The sequence below is a fragment of the Chiloscyllium punctatum genome, chromosome 11 (genome assembly GCF_047496795.1).
Source record: "Chiloscyllium punctatum isolate Juve2018m chromosome 11, sChiPun1.3, whole genome shotgun sequence".
NCBI classification, from domain to species: domain Eukaryota; kingdom Metazoa; phylum Chordata; class Chondrichthyes; order Orectolobiformes; family Hemiscylliidae; genus Chiloscyllium; species Chiloscyllium punctatum.
This window is the reverse complement of record NC_092749.1, coordinates 53,208,784-53,224,937: the sequence shown is the minus strand read 5'-3', so window position 1 is coordinate 53,224,937 and position 16,154 is coordinate 53,208,784. Positions and strand designations below refer to the sequence as shown.

The 16,154-nt window shown below is 40.2% G+C and overlaps 1 protein-coding gene across 4 annotated transcripts in view; it reads right to left on the bottom strand.

Moving 5' to 3' along the window:
* Positions 1 to 16,154, bottom strand: part of angel2 (angel homolog 2 (Drosophila)) — a 51,228-nt gene that overhangs the window by 18,509 nt on the left and 16,565 nt on the right. For all 4 annotated transcript variants that reach the window (XM_072580804.1, XM_072580805.1, XM_072580802.1 and 1 more), the window contains one exon: positions 15,658 to 15,911. In XM_072580804.1, the coding sequence (XP_072436905.1) occupies positions 15,658 to 15,911 (254 nt within the window). The remainder of the gene's footprint in view (positions 1 to 15,657; positions 15,912 to 16,154) is intronic.

Sequence of the window (16,154 nt, the reverse complement as noted above, 5' to 3'; positions counted from 1 at the left end):
GCGAAGAACATGGGAGCAGCTGCTCAGGCTCTAAAATTTTTGAACTCGATATTGAGTGCTAAAGGCTGCAGGTCCACCAGTGAAAAATGAGGTGCCGTCCATCTAGCTTGCCCTGAGCTTCATAGAGCAACCCTGAGACAGATATGTTGGCCAGGGAACATAGTGGTGTATTGAAGTGGTAGGCAACAGGAAGTTGAGGGTCGTTTTTACCAAACATGCTAATATTTGGCTCCATTTATGTGCAAAAGGTAAAATGTCAAAGAGTTGTCCAACAGTGCTGTGCCAGGAGGCACAACACACAGAGGGCCAGTGAGAGGGGATCTCAAAGGAGTAGGCACCCTGTGTGCTGCACATACATGGGCCTATGACCTATGCCTTTTTCTTTTTAAAAACCCTCCCAGGGCTGCAGCTATTTTCTTTCACATTGCACCCTTTTGATTTCTAGCATGATGGAAGGTGATGGCGAGGACTCCTCTGCCAATAACTTCCAGCCTCAGCCTGATGTCCTCATGGTTCCCAACATTTTCACCCCACCCCCCCCAAGAAACTTGTATGTTTCAGTAAGGTTGCCTTTCATTCTTCCAAATTCCAATGACTATAGGCACCCTAATCAATATCTCCTATTAAAACAGTCCCTCAATACCTGGTATTAGCCTGTGAACCTTGTCTGAACTGCCAGTAATGTAAACATATCATTCCTTAGATAAGGGGATCAAAACCATTTCCAATATTCCAGCTGTGCCTTGTGTAGGTTTAGTAAAACCTCCTGACTTTTAAACACATTCTAATTAACTTGTTGAGAGATGTTATTACACACCTTAGCAGCAGTTGGGACTTGAACCCAGGCCTGGCTCAGATGTAGGGACATTACCACTGCACTACAAAAGCCAGAGATTACTTTTGCAATAAAGGTCTACTGCTTTTCCTATGACCCACTGAACTCGGAATGCTAGCTTTTTCTGATTCATGCACAAGTATTCCCAAATTCCTCCTTTCCATAGCTTTCTGCAGATTTTCTCCATTTAAGTAAAATTCAGCTCCTCTATTCTTTCTGCCAAAGTGTGCAACCTTACATTTTTCCACATAAATATTCAATCTGCCAAGTTTTTGTCGACTCACTTAACCTGTCTACATCTCTCTGCAGATTCTTTTGGCATTACCCATGGGTCTCACATGTATAACATTTCCAATTAGAGTACCTACCTCATAATTGCATTTTTTTTCCTATGGTAAATAAAGAAAGATTAATTTATTTCACTGAGAGATAATGTTGCACATTGAGAAACATTGTAAATCACCCACAGTGCTGGATTTTAAATAAATTAAACTACTTCAGACCATTGTAAATATATTGGTTAAGTAGTGTGTGACATTAGCTCGTATAAAGCAAGTTGCCAGAATTATAATTCCTGTCTTCCAATTGATAAAAGACACAAGATCATTCAAAATTCCAATACTCAGCATTAATACAAAATATGCTCGTATTTAGACATGGGGATTTTAAAAAATGAAAACAGATTTCTGGTTCTTCAAAGGAAAGGTTTTCTTGATGGAAGTCTGGTACACTGACTTTGAAAGAAAATTTTAAAAAGGTCCAGGCATAACAAGAGCCATTCATCATAAGTACTTAGAAATTAAGGTTTGAGCAAGTAGTGAGGGCGGTGTGTGGTGAAAGGAAGAGAGCAGGTGCAAGCAGAGGAGGCTTCCAAGTGGAAATTACAGTGGTAAACTGACTGGATGTAAAGCTCATGTTATGGCAGTAGCAAGGTTGTGCAACATCTGGTTTAGCCGAAACAAGCTGGAGTAGCTGGAGCAAAGGGCAAACAGGTGCCAAGTGGAACCAAAAAGAATAGATGCAGTTTTATGATTTATAATCTAATGAGCAAAGCTTTTCACTTGATATCGCCCGGAGTCTGGTCAGAAGCATTAACTTTAATTCTGTCTTATTTACTGTTTGTCCCAACAAGAACAGACCAGTACAAACTATCCAGGGATTTTAAAACCAAATTGCATTTACATTGCACTTCTAATGTAGAAATGGTCTCTAGGTTTTGAAAGAAGCATAATCAAATAATATGGATACCAATCCATGAGCTATTCGGAAAGGAGGTAAAAAGCAAGTCAAAAGAATGGAATGCAAAAACAGTTTACTAGAGGAAATGTGGAGGTTTAAGGAGGAATTTGTAGATCGTAGATCTAGGTAGATGAAGGCCTGACTATTAATAGTGAGCTGAGGAAGGAAGTCAGAAACAGAGGAGAGAAAATCTAAGATGGGATTTTAATTTAAATGTAGAGTGTAACAAGACAGTGATTTAAATAACTGGCCAAAAGTTCTATATTTGAGGTATCAGATGACTGGGAAGCAATGCACGATAGAGCAAGCAAGGTGTCACATGCAAAAGGATATGGTCAGTAGAGGTTTGAATGAACTGAAGTTTAGGGGCTCGAAGATTCGAACAGTTCATGGCACATTGGAATCGTAAAACCTGTAGCTCACTAAGGCATGGATGTGAAGCACAACATTGGAAGCACAAATTATGGCTTCAATCTCCCAATCATGTAGCTTGAGGAACTCTTTATCCCATTAAATCTATTAGCATCAGGTCAAACATTTGCAAGGAAACTTCCTGCTGATTACTACCTGATTGTCCCACCCCCTCTGCATCAAACTGCTTGGAGCAACAGCTGAAGGTGGTAAAGGCAATTCTGCACAATATTGATACAGCACCCCTAACATAAGTTGCTTCACGTGAGTGTTATCAAATACAAAATTAATACTGATCTGGGTCATATCATTTATATGTATAAATATTCAGGCAGAATGAAAGCAAAACTTGAAATCTGAAATAAAAACAGAAAGGACTAGAGAAACTCAGCAAGTCTGGCAGCATCTGGACAAAAAGTTAATGTTTCAAGTCCAATGGGACTTTTCTTTAAAACTAGGGCAGAATACCGAAAGTTCTTACTCTTGATATTGCCTATTGTGAAGCTTTTTCTCTCTCTTCAGATACTTGCCATTACTTCCAAGAGTGTAAAGCCCAATATTGCCCATGTTATTGGCTACCACAGTGCTAAGTGAGATAGACTTTGAATGGGTCTAGCAACTCAAACTGGACATCTATTAGGTGCTATGGGTCATCAACAATAACAGAATTGTATTCAACCTCAATCTGCAATTTATGGATCCCATATCCAGTACTCTACCACTACTGTTAAGCTAGTTTGATGAAGAATGCAGTTGGGCATGCCAGGAGCAGCACCAGGTATACCTAAAAATGAGAAGTCCGTTTTGTGAAATTAGAACACAAGGGTACTTGAAGGCTGCTTCTGCTGTTTGGTATGCAATAGACAGGGCTACATGATCCCAAAACCTTTGGATCAGATCTAAGATGTGCAGTTCTGCCACATCCACGACAAATAGGTGGTGATGGCTCCACACATATCTCCATTCTCAACAATGGAGGAGGCCAGCACATCAGTGCAAAATTCGAGGGTGAAGTATTTACATTCACCTTCAGCGAGTTGATACATTTCAACTCTTTCTTGAGGCCCCAGCATTGTAGGTGCCAGTCTTCAGACGATTTGATTCACTCCATGTGATATTAAAAAAAAATTGAAGATACGATACTGCAAAGGCTATGGGCCTTAACAAATTCTGGTAATAGTAATGAAAGTTATGCTACAGATCCAGGCATGCCCCTAGCCAGTTCTAGCACATCTATAATACTGCTGTCTACCTAGCAATGTGGCAAAATTGCCCATGTATATTCTGTACGCAAAAAGCAGGATAATACCACCTGGTCAATTACTGCTCTGTCAGTCTACCATGATTATAAGCAAAGTGATGGAAGGGTTCATTGACAGTGCAATCAAGTGGAAATTGCAAAGGAATAACATGCAAGGAAATTGAAAAGGAATATCATTTCAACTCTAAGACGTCACAGTAGCAGTTTGTCAGAGTAATGTTCTGGGCCCAATCATTTACAGTTGCTTTATCAATGACCTTCTCTCCATCAGAAGGTCAGAGATAGGGATGTTTGCTGTGATTGTACAACATTCCGCACCATTCAGGACTCCTCAGATACTGGAGTAGTCTGTATCCACCTGAAGCAGGACTTGTACTATATCCAGGCTTGTGCTGACCAATGGCAAGCAATACTGACATCACACAGTGGCTATCTTCAACAATGAGAATCTAACCATTGCCCCTTGATATACAATGGCATTACCATAATCAAATCACCCATTAAGCATATCCTGGGGGTTACCATTCCCTAGCGCCTAGCACAGACCAGCCACATAAATGGTGTGGCTACAAGATCAGGTTGGAGGCTAGAAATTCTGTGGTGGGTAACTCACATTCTGCCTTCCCAATGCCTGATACTGTCTACAAAGCACAAATTAGGAATGTAATGGAATACTCTCCACTTGCCTGGTTGGATGCAGCTCCAACAATTCTCAAGAAACTTGACACTATCCAGGAAAAGGCAACCCACTTAATTAGTACCACAACCTTTGACGCCACAGCATGGTGGCAGTGGTACATGCAGTACAACTATAAAAAGCACTGCAGTAACTCACCAAGGTTCCTTTCACAGCACCTTTCAAACCCACAACTTATAACAACTAGAAGGAAAGGGTAGATAGATACATGGGAACATGATCATCTGCAAGTTGACCCACCAAGGTACACATACAGTCAGAGGCATACAGCACAGGAACAGACCCTTTGGTCCAACCAGTCCACGTCAAACATAAACACAAATTAAATTAGTCCCACCTGCCTGTTCCTGGCATATTCCTATTCATGTACTTACATAGGAGTCTCTTAATCATCCGGACATGAAACTCTAAACAACATTCCTTCATTTTTGTTGGGACAAAATCTTGTAATGCTCTTCCTAACAGCACTGCGGTGTCCTTACATCCCAATGACAGCAGCAGTTCAAGATGGCAGCTTATAGCAGCCATATAAGCTAATTGCTAAGGCAATTAGGGATGGAAAATAAATGGTGGCTGAACCAGCATCATTCGGATCTCAAACACAATTATTTTAAAAAATGCAGTGCATCCATGACTGAAGTTAGACAAGCAACCTTATAGTTTAGATTAACATAGAATATGTAACAGAGAAATACTGCTGCTCACCAGGCACTCCATCCCTATCTGCATCTTATCCACACGCAGCCACTTAGACCCCAGCCTTCCAGTCTCTCACTAATTGTCTGCTTCCCTCTTCAGCAGTTTTGTCTCAGAGCGTGAGGTTAGAAGCATTAGAGAGAAAGAATTACAATAGTCAGACGAGAGTTCGAGATTACAGGAGGGAAACACCCAGCCCTTTAATAATCACAGGCTTCTATGGTTTCACCCCTATATTTGTGAGGACCTGCAGTACCACAACTCAATGTTCCTCCAATTCTCTAATCCCTCCAATCCAATCCCTACCCTCTAATCTGGCACACAAGCTGCATGAGCCTAAAATCAGAATGGGTGTCAATTTCTGGTTCCAGATGCACATCAACGGTGTCAATGACACCAACTTCCTGTCCCAGTTTGAAGAGATATCAAGAGATATCTCTGTTAATCAGATGTAGGTGTAGGGCATTCATTTTAGTTTCACATATAAAAAGTAATACTTATTGAAACCGCAATGTGGCCAAATTAGGAGGTCATAGAGTCATAGAGATGTACAGCACGGAAACAGACCCTACAGTCCAACCCGTCCATGTATATGATAGTAATCTTTCACTCTGTAAATAAATCTAAAACTGAGTAAAGATTAGCTCCAATGCTATCGTGTTCCAGTGGCTTTCTGTAACAGAACTAAAGAGCGCTATACAAAATGAAGTTATTGTTGCTGCAATGGTTTATGAGCAGATAAATGGGATGAAGTGAATTGATCTTACTGAGCAATGATAAATTGCTTTTGCTGCTATAAAGTTTTAATGATAGACAGACTACAAGTAGGCACAGATTAGATAGGTACAGAAGATAAGTAGCAAATGCAGCTTATTGCAGAAAATTGTTGAATGATACATCCTGAAAGGATTAATGGCTTGTGTCGGGGTGGAGCAAATGAAAAGACACTAAAGCTTGTGGGTAAACAGAGCCACCTACTGTTATAAATGAATGATGACTAGAAAGTTAAAACTCATACAACACCACGCTATAGTCTAACAGGTTTATTTGGAAGCACTAGTTTTCGGAGCGCAGCTCCTTCATCAGGCGGTTGTGGAGGTTAAGATCACATTCACAGAATTTATAGCCAAAGGCGTCCAGTGTCATGGAGATATGATACAGTAAACAATCTCAGATTAAAACTGTCATCTTTTATAATGGGATATGCTGGTTTCTGTTCTTTGATATGTAAATCCCAGAACTCCTTTTAAATTACATTCTCAAGATAGCTCAGCTTGAGTCTATCTGTGTCCCAATGCTATGAGAGACTGACAAACCCGCTAGATAGTTTTACAGAGTTTTACATGGATTCATGCAGTTTTTGAGCAAAATAAAATATAATTCTGCAAAAACAAATTCACCCCATAAGCTTATATGTATGCGCATGTCGGAGATTGAGTGTGCATGTGAGTGTGTGTGTGTAAGCTTGGTTAAGTGAATGTGATGGGGTAAGTGTGAGGGAGTGAGTGTGTTGGTGTGAGTGCGGGGAGTATATGTGTGTGCATATGAGAGAGAGCTTGTGTATGAGGGAGGGTCTGCGTGGATGTGTGAGTATGTAGGAATGTGTGTGGGAGAGAGTGTATCATGCAGTGAGGACACCTGTAGTGGGACATGAACCCAAGGTCCTGGTTGAGGCCATTCCCACGGGTACCAAACTTTGCCATCAGCTTCTACTCAGCCACTCTGCATTGTTGCTTGTCCTGAAGTCCGCCTTGGAGGATGGTCACCCGAAGATCCAAGGCCGAACATTCAGGACTGCTAAAGTGTTCCCCAACTGGGAGGGAACACTCCTGCCTGGTGAATGTTGTACGGTGTCCATTCATCCGTTATCGTAGTGTCTGCTTGGTCTTGCCAATGTACCATGCTTTAGGGCATCCTTGCATGCAGTGTATGAGATAGACCATGTTGGCCAAGTCACATGAGTAGTTGTTGCGTACATGATGGGAGTTGCCCCCACGTGTAATGGTGTTATTCTGACATGTCTTGCAGCGGCTGCTGTGGCAGGGTTGGTTTGATGTCCTGAAGGCTGGGCAGCTGGCTACGAGTCATGATCTGTTCAAAGTTTGGTGGTTGTTTAAAGGCAAAAATAGGAGGCGCACGGAAGGTCTTGGCGAGGTGCTCATCCTCAATGTGTTGCAGGCTGCAAAGAGCATGGCGTAGTTGTTCTGCTCCCAGGAAGTACAGGACAATGAAGGGTACCCTGTCTATGTCTGTCTCCTGAGGAAGTAATTACATTTTCTTGCTGTGGCACATCGGAACTGGCGGGTGATCAGTTGAGCATCATACCCTGTTCTTATAAGGGCATCCTTGAGCACCTTCAGGTGTCCGTCACATTCCTCCTCATCTAAACAGATCCTTTGTACACGGAGGGCTTGTCCATAAGGGATGGCTGTTTTAATATGTTTGCTTGTTATGGTTAATATACTTGATAATATATTTAATATGTTGAGAGTGTGGTGCTGGAAAAGCACAGCAGGTCAGGCAGCATCCAAGGAGTAGGAGAAGCAACATTTTGGGCATAAGCCCTTCATTAGGAGTTGTGAAGAACTTATGCCCAAAATGTCGATTCTTCTGCTCCTCGGATGCTGCCTGACCTGCTGTGCTTTTCCAGCACCACACTCGTGACCCTGAACTCCAGCATCTGCAGTCCTCACTTTCTACTACATCATCATTACAGCAAAGAGTTCAGAGCACTAAAAGTTAAGATTTATGGCACTATACTTGAAAATTAGAGAATTCAGATGGAACAATGGATTAGACTGATTTGAAATGTCTCTATTGAACCTTCAAACTTAAGACCTACTTCAGTCCAAAATTTTGATGATTACATCTTCCTGCTAATTTCTTATTTCTATTTAATTCCCTTCTTATATGAAGCTGCTATCCCACTTTTCTTTGCTATTTTATGAACAGACTACAATGCTTTTTTTATATCCCTTTGCAATTTCAACTTTGTTTTTACAACAATAAAAGTATTCAATATATTAAACCCATTTGTTATCGTTGAATGACCTCAAATTAGGATGATGTGTACTCATGCTGTGAAGTTGTATCCCGGGTCTTCACATGATTGAACAGGCCAACTCTTAATTTACAGGTATTTAAGGATATGGTTCAGACGATTTTAGGAGGCAATATAATCTAAAATACAGGAGATGTCTCTTTTTCCTTCGTTCTCTGCCGCCACTCTGCCTCATTGTTAAAACTCTGTGATACAAAGAGTGGTGCAGCCTGACGTACAAGTTGTTGTCATTTTGAACAAGTGGTAGCCAGCTCCTTCCAGACATTAATGTCAATGCTGCTGCACTTCAAGGAGAATGCCACAGGATGACTGAATTGTTTTGTTCATCCTCCCTGAAACGTTGGCCATTTGAGAACTGAGGTTTAAAGCTTTTGGTATCTGGATATAGTATCCAGTTTGTTGTAATTGGTTTGTCTGTCATTTAGCCTGAATGCTTGACGAGCTGGTTTTAAGAGTGAGATTAGCATTTATTTCTGCATTTAACTACAGCATATTGGGTTTTGAAAGATAAACCACAGCATCTTGAAGAGGCAGGTTAACAAGTTCAATATGTTAACAGATCATTTTTCAATGGGGACTTTAGTCTATAACTAGTTTCTAAGGTTTCTTATAATTCACTTGTGGAAACAAGACAACTGAACTTATTTGAGGTGCTTAAGAAACCACAAGGAAATATTCCCATTCGTCTCAATACCTCTCAGCTGCTTCCTTGCTTCATTGTGCGTAATACTTGCTCTTTTGTGCGTAGTACTTGCTCTAAGACTTACTTTCTCTACTTTTCTAATGGTTTGATGGTGACTTTTACCACTTGGTGGGTTTGGTTTCCATTCTGTATCTGTGACATTCCAAGCTAGCATGGATGCTGTTTATACTTGCTGTTTTAGTTTGGGTTTCAGAGGAGTACCCTGATGGCCAGTAAAAGCAGTACCAGACAGACTTACACTGGTTGTACCACTAGCAGCAGCAGTATTCTCCCTAAAGATGCTGTTTTACAGCGTCATAATGACACATCAAAATCCCAAAGCACGACAGACATTGTTACTTTTAAATCCAAAATTTGTATTGTAAACAAAGTCTGCTACAGCCAAAAAAAAACTCTGCACATGTAAGTTCAACTGCTGTCTGGTAAAGTTTTGTTTGTGACCCATGGAATGTCTCTGTAAGGAATGTGAAGTTGAGGACGGTTTCACTTTAGCAGCATCTGGGAAAGAATGGCAAATGTAGACTGCTATAAACACTTAAACCAGAGAGGGAAACGAACAGGGTGACAGAACAAGTAGGCTGATTATCCATCCCTCTCTTTTCAGCAGAAAGCCACCCTTGCAGAGTGCGCATGTTTTGGCCTTCCGAATTAGGGTTAAAAACCAACAGCAACATTAATCTGGATGCATTAGTGACCTGACGTCCCAATGTGAGGACTAATGTGCTTTGAGGTTATAACACTGAAAACAGCCAACTCCTGCGCTGATGGTAAAGAAAGAGAAAAGACTCTCTCACCCAGTGCTGACAGTAAGCTACTGTCAAAAAGAATCAGGGCAAAAAAAAATTCAATCAACCTACAAAACCACGAACCTCAAAACTGTTTAACTACCAATATTGACACTAAATGACAGCCAATCGAAGGACCAGATGTTTAACTATCTGCTCTTCACGAATAAATTCTCAGGCTGATTTGTGTTTCTAATATGTATATATGTGCTGCATTATTTTTTACTCTTGTGTTTGGTACTTAAACTCATTCTTTTGTTTATACAAGAAAGCTAATTAGATTTGCTCCTTTTAAAGTTCAAGATAATTTGGAATGAAAAAAAAAGCACTAGAGAAACTCAGCAGATCTGGCAATATCGATGGAGAAAGAAAGTGAATGACTTGAATCCAATATGATTCATGCTCGACTCAAAGTGTTAACAGTTTCTCTGCTGCCAGAATGTTGAATTTCTCTGGCACTTTCTCTTTTCGTTTCAGATCTTCAGCATTTGTAGTACTTTGCTTATTTTAAGAAATTCATTTGGGTCTGGAAGATAGGTATCCATCAGAAAAAGGACCTTTTTAAAAAAATTAACTTCTTGCAACCAAGCAAGGGCACTGGTGGATGATCAAGAGCAGCCAGATGACCTCTTCTCAATCAAGTCATAAACAGTTAGAGGTACCTCATTTAGAACTACAACAAATTGGGAACCTCACCTGGGGACAAGTCGCAACAGTAGGAGATGATGGGGAGATCTAATAGAAACTTACAAGATAATACATGGCTTGGAAAGGGTGGACGCTAAGAAATTGTTTCCGTTAGGCGGGGAGACTAGGACCCATGGGCACAGCCTTAAAATTAGAGGGGGTCAATCGGGGAGAATGCGGGTAAGTGGAGTTGAAATGCCCATCAGCCATGATTAAATGGCGGAGTGGACTCGATGGGCTGAACGGCCTTACTTCCACTCCTATGTCTTATGGTCTTATGATAATCAGAGAGATGTAGGTATACGGGTACAGGCAGAGCTTAAGCTTCCTGGACCTGTCTGATCATCAGTTTCTCAGGAAGCTCAGGGCTGAACAAAAGGTTCTTGGCAGAGATCTGTAACTGACTGAACGAAGATGTGCTGCCAAGTGGAACTGGTGGCCCATACTTTCCCAGAGGCTGCTAAAGTGATACAATCCTCAGTTTCTTTAAAGTTTCTTCCAGGAATTGTTTGATTTCACAGTCAGCTGCTTACAAATGCATTACACACGTGACATTTGCCATGTTTGCCAGGGTTGGCAATTCTATAAACTAAAAGTGACAATGCCAGTCAAATGAGTCGGTAGTCTGGTCTTCTTTTCTGCCTGATTGTGATAATCAGGATATTTCAGATTATTCAAGTGTGTTCATTAAGTATAAGGGCTTGCAGTTCAAGATTTTTCAGCTGGGATGCAACCACAAAAACATGTTTACACAAGTGTGCAAATTCCCAGGGAGTGGCCATGACGCACTTGCCCTGTGTCTGTTCACTTTCTCAGAGCTTTTTAAACCGTAAAAAACATATAGCACCTGGCTTCTTGCAAACAAGAACTAACCAGTATAAATATGGTTTATAGCGTTCATAAGGAATCTAAGCAATAATGCCACAATTAATGTCAAATAAAATCATAAGACAAAGAAGCAAAAGTAAACCTTTCAGCCCCATCAACTCAGCTTTCCTGCCGTTTCCTTATAACCTTTACTGATTAAGTCCATCTCAGCCTTGAATATACTTAATGAACTAGACACCCAATATTCTGCATTAAAGAATCCCACAGATTCACCACACTCTGGGAGAAGAAATTCTTCCTCATCTCTGTCTTAAACCCCATATCCCGAGATTACGCCCCTGGTCCTAGATAGACTCGTCCACAGGAGCAAACAATCTTTCTGCAGCTACCCTGTTAAGTTCTCCAAGAATCTTGAATGTTTCAATAAGGTTGCCTCCATTCTTTTAAACTCTAATGAGTACAGGCTCAACCTTTTAACCTTATCCTCAGAAGATAGTCCTTCATATGTGGGATCAGCCCAGTGAAATGTCTCTGGACTACCTGCAATGCCAGTATATCTTTCCATCATTAAGGGAACTAAATCTGTTCACAGTTTTCCAGCAGTGACCTGACTACTGCCTTGAATAGTTTTCGCAAGGCCTCTCTGTTCAGAATCAGTGACCAGCATTGTGTGAAATACCCGTGGATGTGAAGTTGCTAGCCAGTTGGTGCTCGAGCTCAGGGTACTTCCTCCTATCTTGGAAACTGCATTCCAACAGAGATCAGATTCTGGTGATAACTACCTCATCCATGAATATTCTCAGAAAGTCATAGAGATTTAACAAATGCAGCTTTTGGGTACGAAGGGATATATTTGTCAGAGCTCATGCCAATGATTTTCATTCACACTGGGTTTGGAAAGCTGTTGATTTCCAGCTAGGAATGTGAACAGCTCAAATGGAACTAGAAAAGTCCCATTCAACCCAGGTCCCCTGGGAACCCACACTTAATCTAATTTAATAGCTGCAATTGGGGTAATCTGCTTTTGTCACAACCTAACTGCCTCATCAAAATGCTGCCTTTAAGCCTTTCTCCTTTCAGATACCTAAGAATCGTAAGCTGACCAGGTAATCGTGCAGGAGTAGAAATTAGGAGAGTGAAAGAAAGTTGAGAATGAAGAAATACTGTCATTCACTCTTAACTGACACTGTATGTAATCTAGCGGGTAGCTTAGAGGCAGGATCTGCAGATGTTCCGTCACAGATGAAATCGTTGAAAAGATGGCATACTGGAGAATACTGAAAGGATATACACAGATTTTTGGTGCATGTTTATTAGAAAGCATGGAATCACTGTCAAGAAGCAAGGATGATTCCAACACTAATGGCTCAGGGCTTTGATTAGAATTTTTTGGCATGTCAAACTGGTCAAAGTCACAGTTTTCACTGCAACAAAAGCAGGAGTTCGATATGACAAGATGTGCACCAACAATTGGTATGTTGAAGCTGCACTTCAGGAGATTTGACAAGATCTGTTCTTCTGAAAAGTCACTGGACTTGAAACATTGAGTCTGTTTTCTCCCCATATACACTGCCAGTTTCTCCAGCAATTTCTTTTGTTAAATATGTGAAAGAATGTATTTCATAAGAGTGATCATAGGTGAACTTTATATGCCATGTAGCCGTTACTTAATTTCATCATCAACTAGTTGGGAGGTCGCCATCTCTGAATGCCAGCTCCTGGCCTGCCTGTCAAAACTGCTAATTTCAGGCTTCTTCTCACCTATAGAAATATCAAGATTACTGGAGAAACAATACTGATTCTCTATCTAGTTTGTTCTGTGCTCTCTTTACCTGAAAGGAAGGAACAGGAAATTTCAAGAGAAGGTAATGGCACATACTGAATGGTCAGATGGTGAACATCTGATTAGCAGGACTACCAGGAAGAGAAGTGATAGTAAGTCGTAGGCTATGCGTAAAATTGCATTTTTCCTATCAGTCTCCAGATACATCTTCATGATTTCATTAGCAGGGTTATTTTTTTCCTCCCATAGGCATTAGATCTAAAGACAAATCAGTACAGTGAGGCAAAGACCTGCACGTTTGTGACTCCACAATGACAATCCCTTTGCTCCCCAACTGCTCCAATCCATCAAGTGTCCTTTGGGAAATCTGGAAATCGAATGTAAATTCAGTGGCTGGTTAAAAACCCACTGATAGATAATGCATTACAATCTGATGCAAGCCCCCTATGCATTCAGTCTTACTGTAGCATATTACCATATTCAAATGCCCCTCAGTGTACCAAATTCTGGGCATCACGATTCAGAAATGACATCAAGTCTTAGAAAAGGAGTGCAAGAGACACACAACGTTTGTACAAGGGATGGACTTCTAGGACTTCTTCAATTATGTGAAGAAGTCCTAGAAGAAGGTTAAGACTTGATACAGCTGTTTGAAATTAGGAAAGAGTTTGAAAACAGTAAATAAGTTGAAACTGTTTCCTGTGGTAGAAGGATTAACAGCCAGAGGGCACAGGTGTAAGATAACAGGCAAAAAGACCACAGACAACAAGAAGATAAAAGGAAAGATTTTATGAATTGGACTGCACTGCCTGAAAGGATGGAAAAAATAGATTCAACAATACATTGTAAAAGTTAATTGGTTCAATATTTAAAGCTGAAAAAATTGTACGGAAAAACAGCAGGGAAGTGGACTAACTGAATAGCTCTTTCAAAGCATTAGTGCAGATATGACAATCAATTAGCTTCATTTCGTAATGTATCATTCTATAGTTCTTAGTTGGCATACATGAGCTCCCCATTCTGTTATGGTCTTTATAAAAAAGGATCTAATTTATTTAGTTTCCAGTTCTGATAAAAGCATCTGTAAACAAAATACTGACATATCCATTTGATGTTACATAAGCTGAGATACTGAAAGATTTGTTACACACTTCTAATACTTGATTTGTTGCTTCTATGTGTGCAAATACAAGGCATTGAACAATTAAACCTTTAACTTTTAAAGTATTGATCCATTTATCTGTTTGCTCCTCTCAGTTTTAAACTGGCATGCATCTTGCACCTGGAAAACAATTTGCAAATTACACAAATATAAAACAAAGAGTAGATCTGAAACAAAAGACAAATTACTGGAGAAAATTAACAGGTCTGGCAACATCTGTGGAGAGAAAGCAGAGTTAACGCTTCAGTCTACTGACCCTTCTTCAGAACTGAGAACACGCTATACAACTGGCATAAGTAACAGCTCGATTTGCATCTGCTCTCCTTCTCTTAAGGAAAATTGAAATTTAAGAATAGGAACAGAATGAATATGAATGGGGATAAGACTGCCAGCCAGGGTTCTTGTGGTGTAGGGATCTTCAGGGTCATTGGACTCAAAATGTTAACTTTGCTTTCTCTCCACAGATTTTGCCAGACTTGCTGAGTTTCTTTGGCAGTTTCTGTTTTTGGTTGCAAGATACACATTTCACCCAATATTTTAAGCATTTGTTTTCCGTTTTGTGAAAAATGATAATAATATTTTAAAAAAGGGATGAACAGACCATATGATCCTGATCTAGTCTTGGACTCGATTCCCATGTTTCTGTCCTCATTAAACAGTTTTCAAATCAAGCTATAACACTGGCACAAATAACACCTGCTCCTCTTCCCTAAATAAATATTCACGTTTAAGAATAAGAAGTCAATAAATGTGAAGGGGCATAATTCTACCAGTCAGGGCTCTTGTAGAGCAGTGGTAGTGTTTCTGCCTTCAGGCCAGTCTTGAAGAAGGGTCACTGGACATTTTAACGCTAATTCTGTTTGCTCTCCACAGGCATATAAGACTACTGAGCTTACTCAACTATTTCTGCTTTTGTTTCACATTTTCAGCAACCAGAATTCAGTGTTTTATTATATTCAGGCTCTAAGGGCCATGTTCAAGTTCCACCTGTTTCAGAGGTGTGTAGAATATGTCTGGGCAGGTTAGTTAAAATAATATTTTCTCAGTCAATAGTACAGTGCACTCTACAGAACATCTGCAAGTGTCTCTTTCTACATATCCCACTCACAACCATTTTTCCTTTCTTTATTTGTTGTCTCCTTTAATATGTTACTTTTATTTGGATATACAGGCAAGTTCACAGGTGTTCTGTGCCTACTTGAGTAACTTTTATTTTTAGTGTAAATTCCAATTTCTTGCATCATCTGGGGGTACTCAAAAGCCCAATCAACCCTGTCCTTACCTGTAGCTACATTTTTGCACCTTTTCAGTCTGGATGAGTGATCAGAAATGAGCAAGAATCTTGTTTAGGTTTGGGAAATGGAGGCAAATTAGCTTTCCCTCCTTCCTGTTGACTGAGCAGACATCAGCTTTAGGAATTTTCTGGTTTGTATGGTACATCACCATGAAACTCACATACATTAAGCCTTTAGGAAGATGTATAGGAATGCATTTAATTGAACTACTTACATCTGCATCCAACTGTTTCAATTCCTTAAGGATGTTGGGAAATCGGAATCCCCATTGCAACAAGGACTGACTGCAATGTTTATACAAATGGCTATTGTCTTCCAACAAATCCTGCGCCAGAATATTGTACGACATCACTGAAAAATCAAAACCTTCCTTCTGTTTTCCATTCGAAGTCTCTTTTGATTCACTAGTACCTTGATCGCTCTTGTATAATGAAGTAAAATCCTCCCATTTCCTATGCACTGCCCCTACTGGAAAGAGATTACAAATGAGAAAAACTAAATAACAGAATTTTATATTAGAATTAGACAACAATGTTATATGCCAATGTTTCATTGCGATCCTAGTTATTACATGATATCTTAATCGGCATAGTTGAGAAAACTTCAATTTGTAGTGATGAATTCTTAAAGATATATATCATTGTGGTTTCAGGCACGTTGCAATAAATAGGAGAAGCCAACAACTTCTCATTTCCCACAGAGAGAGAAAGG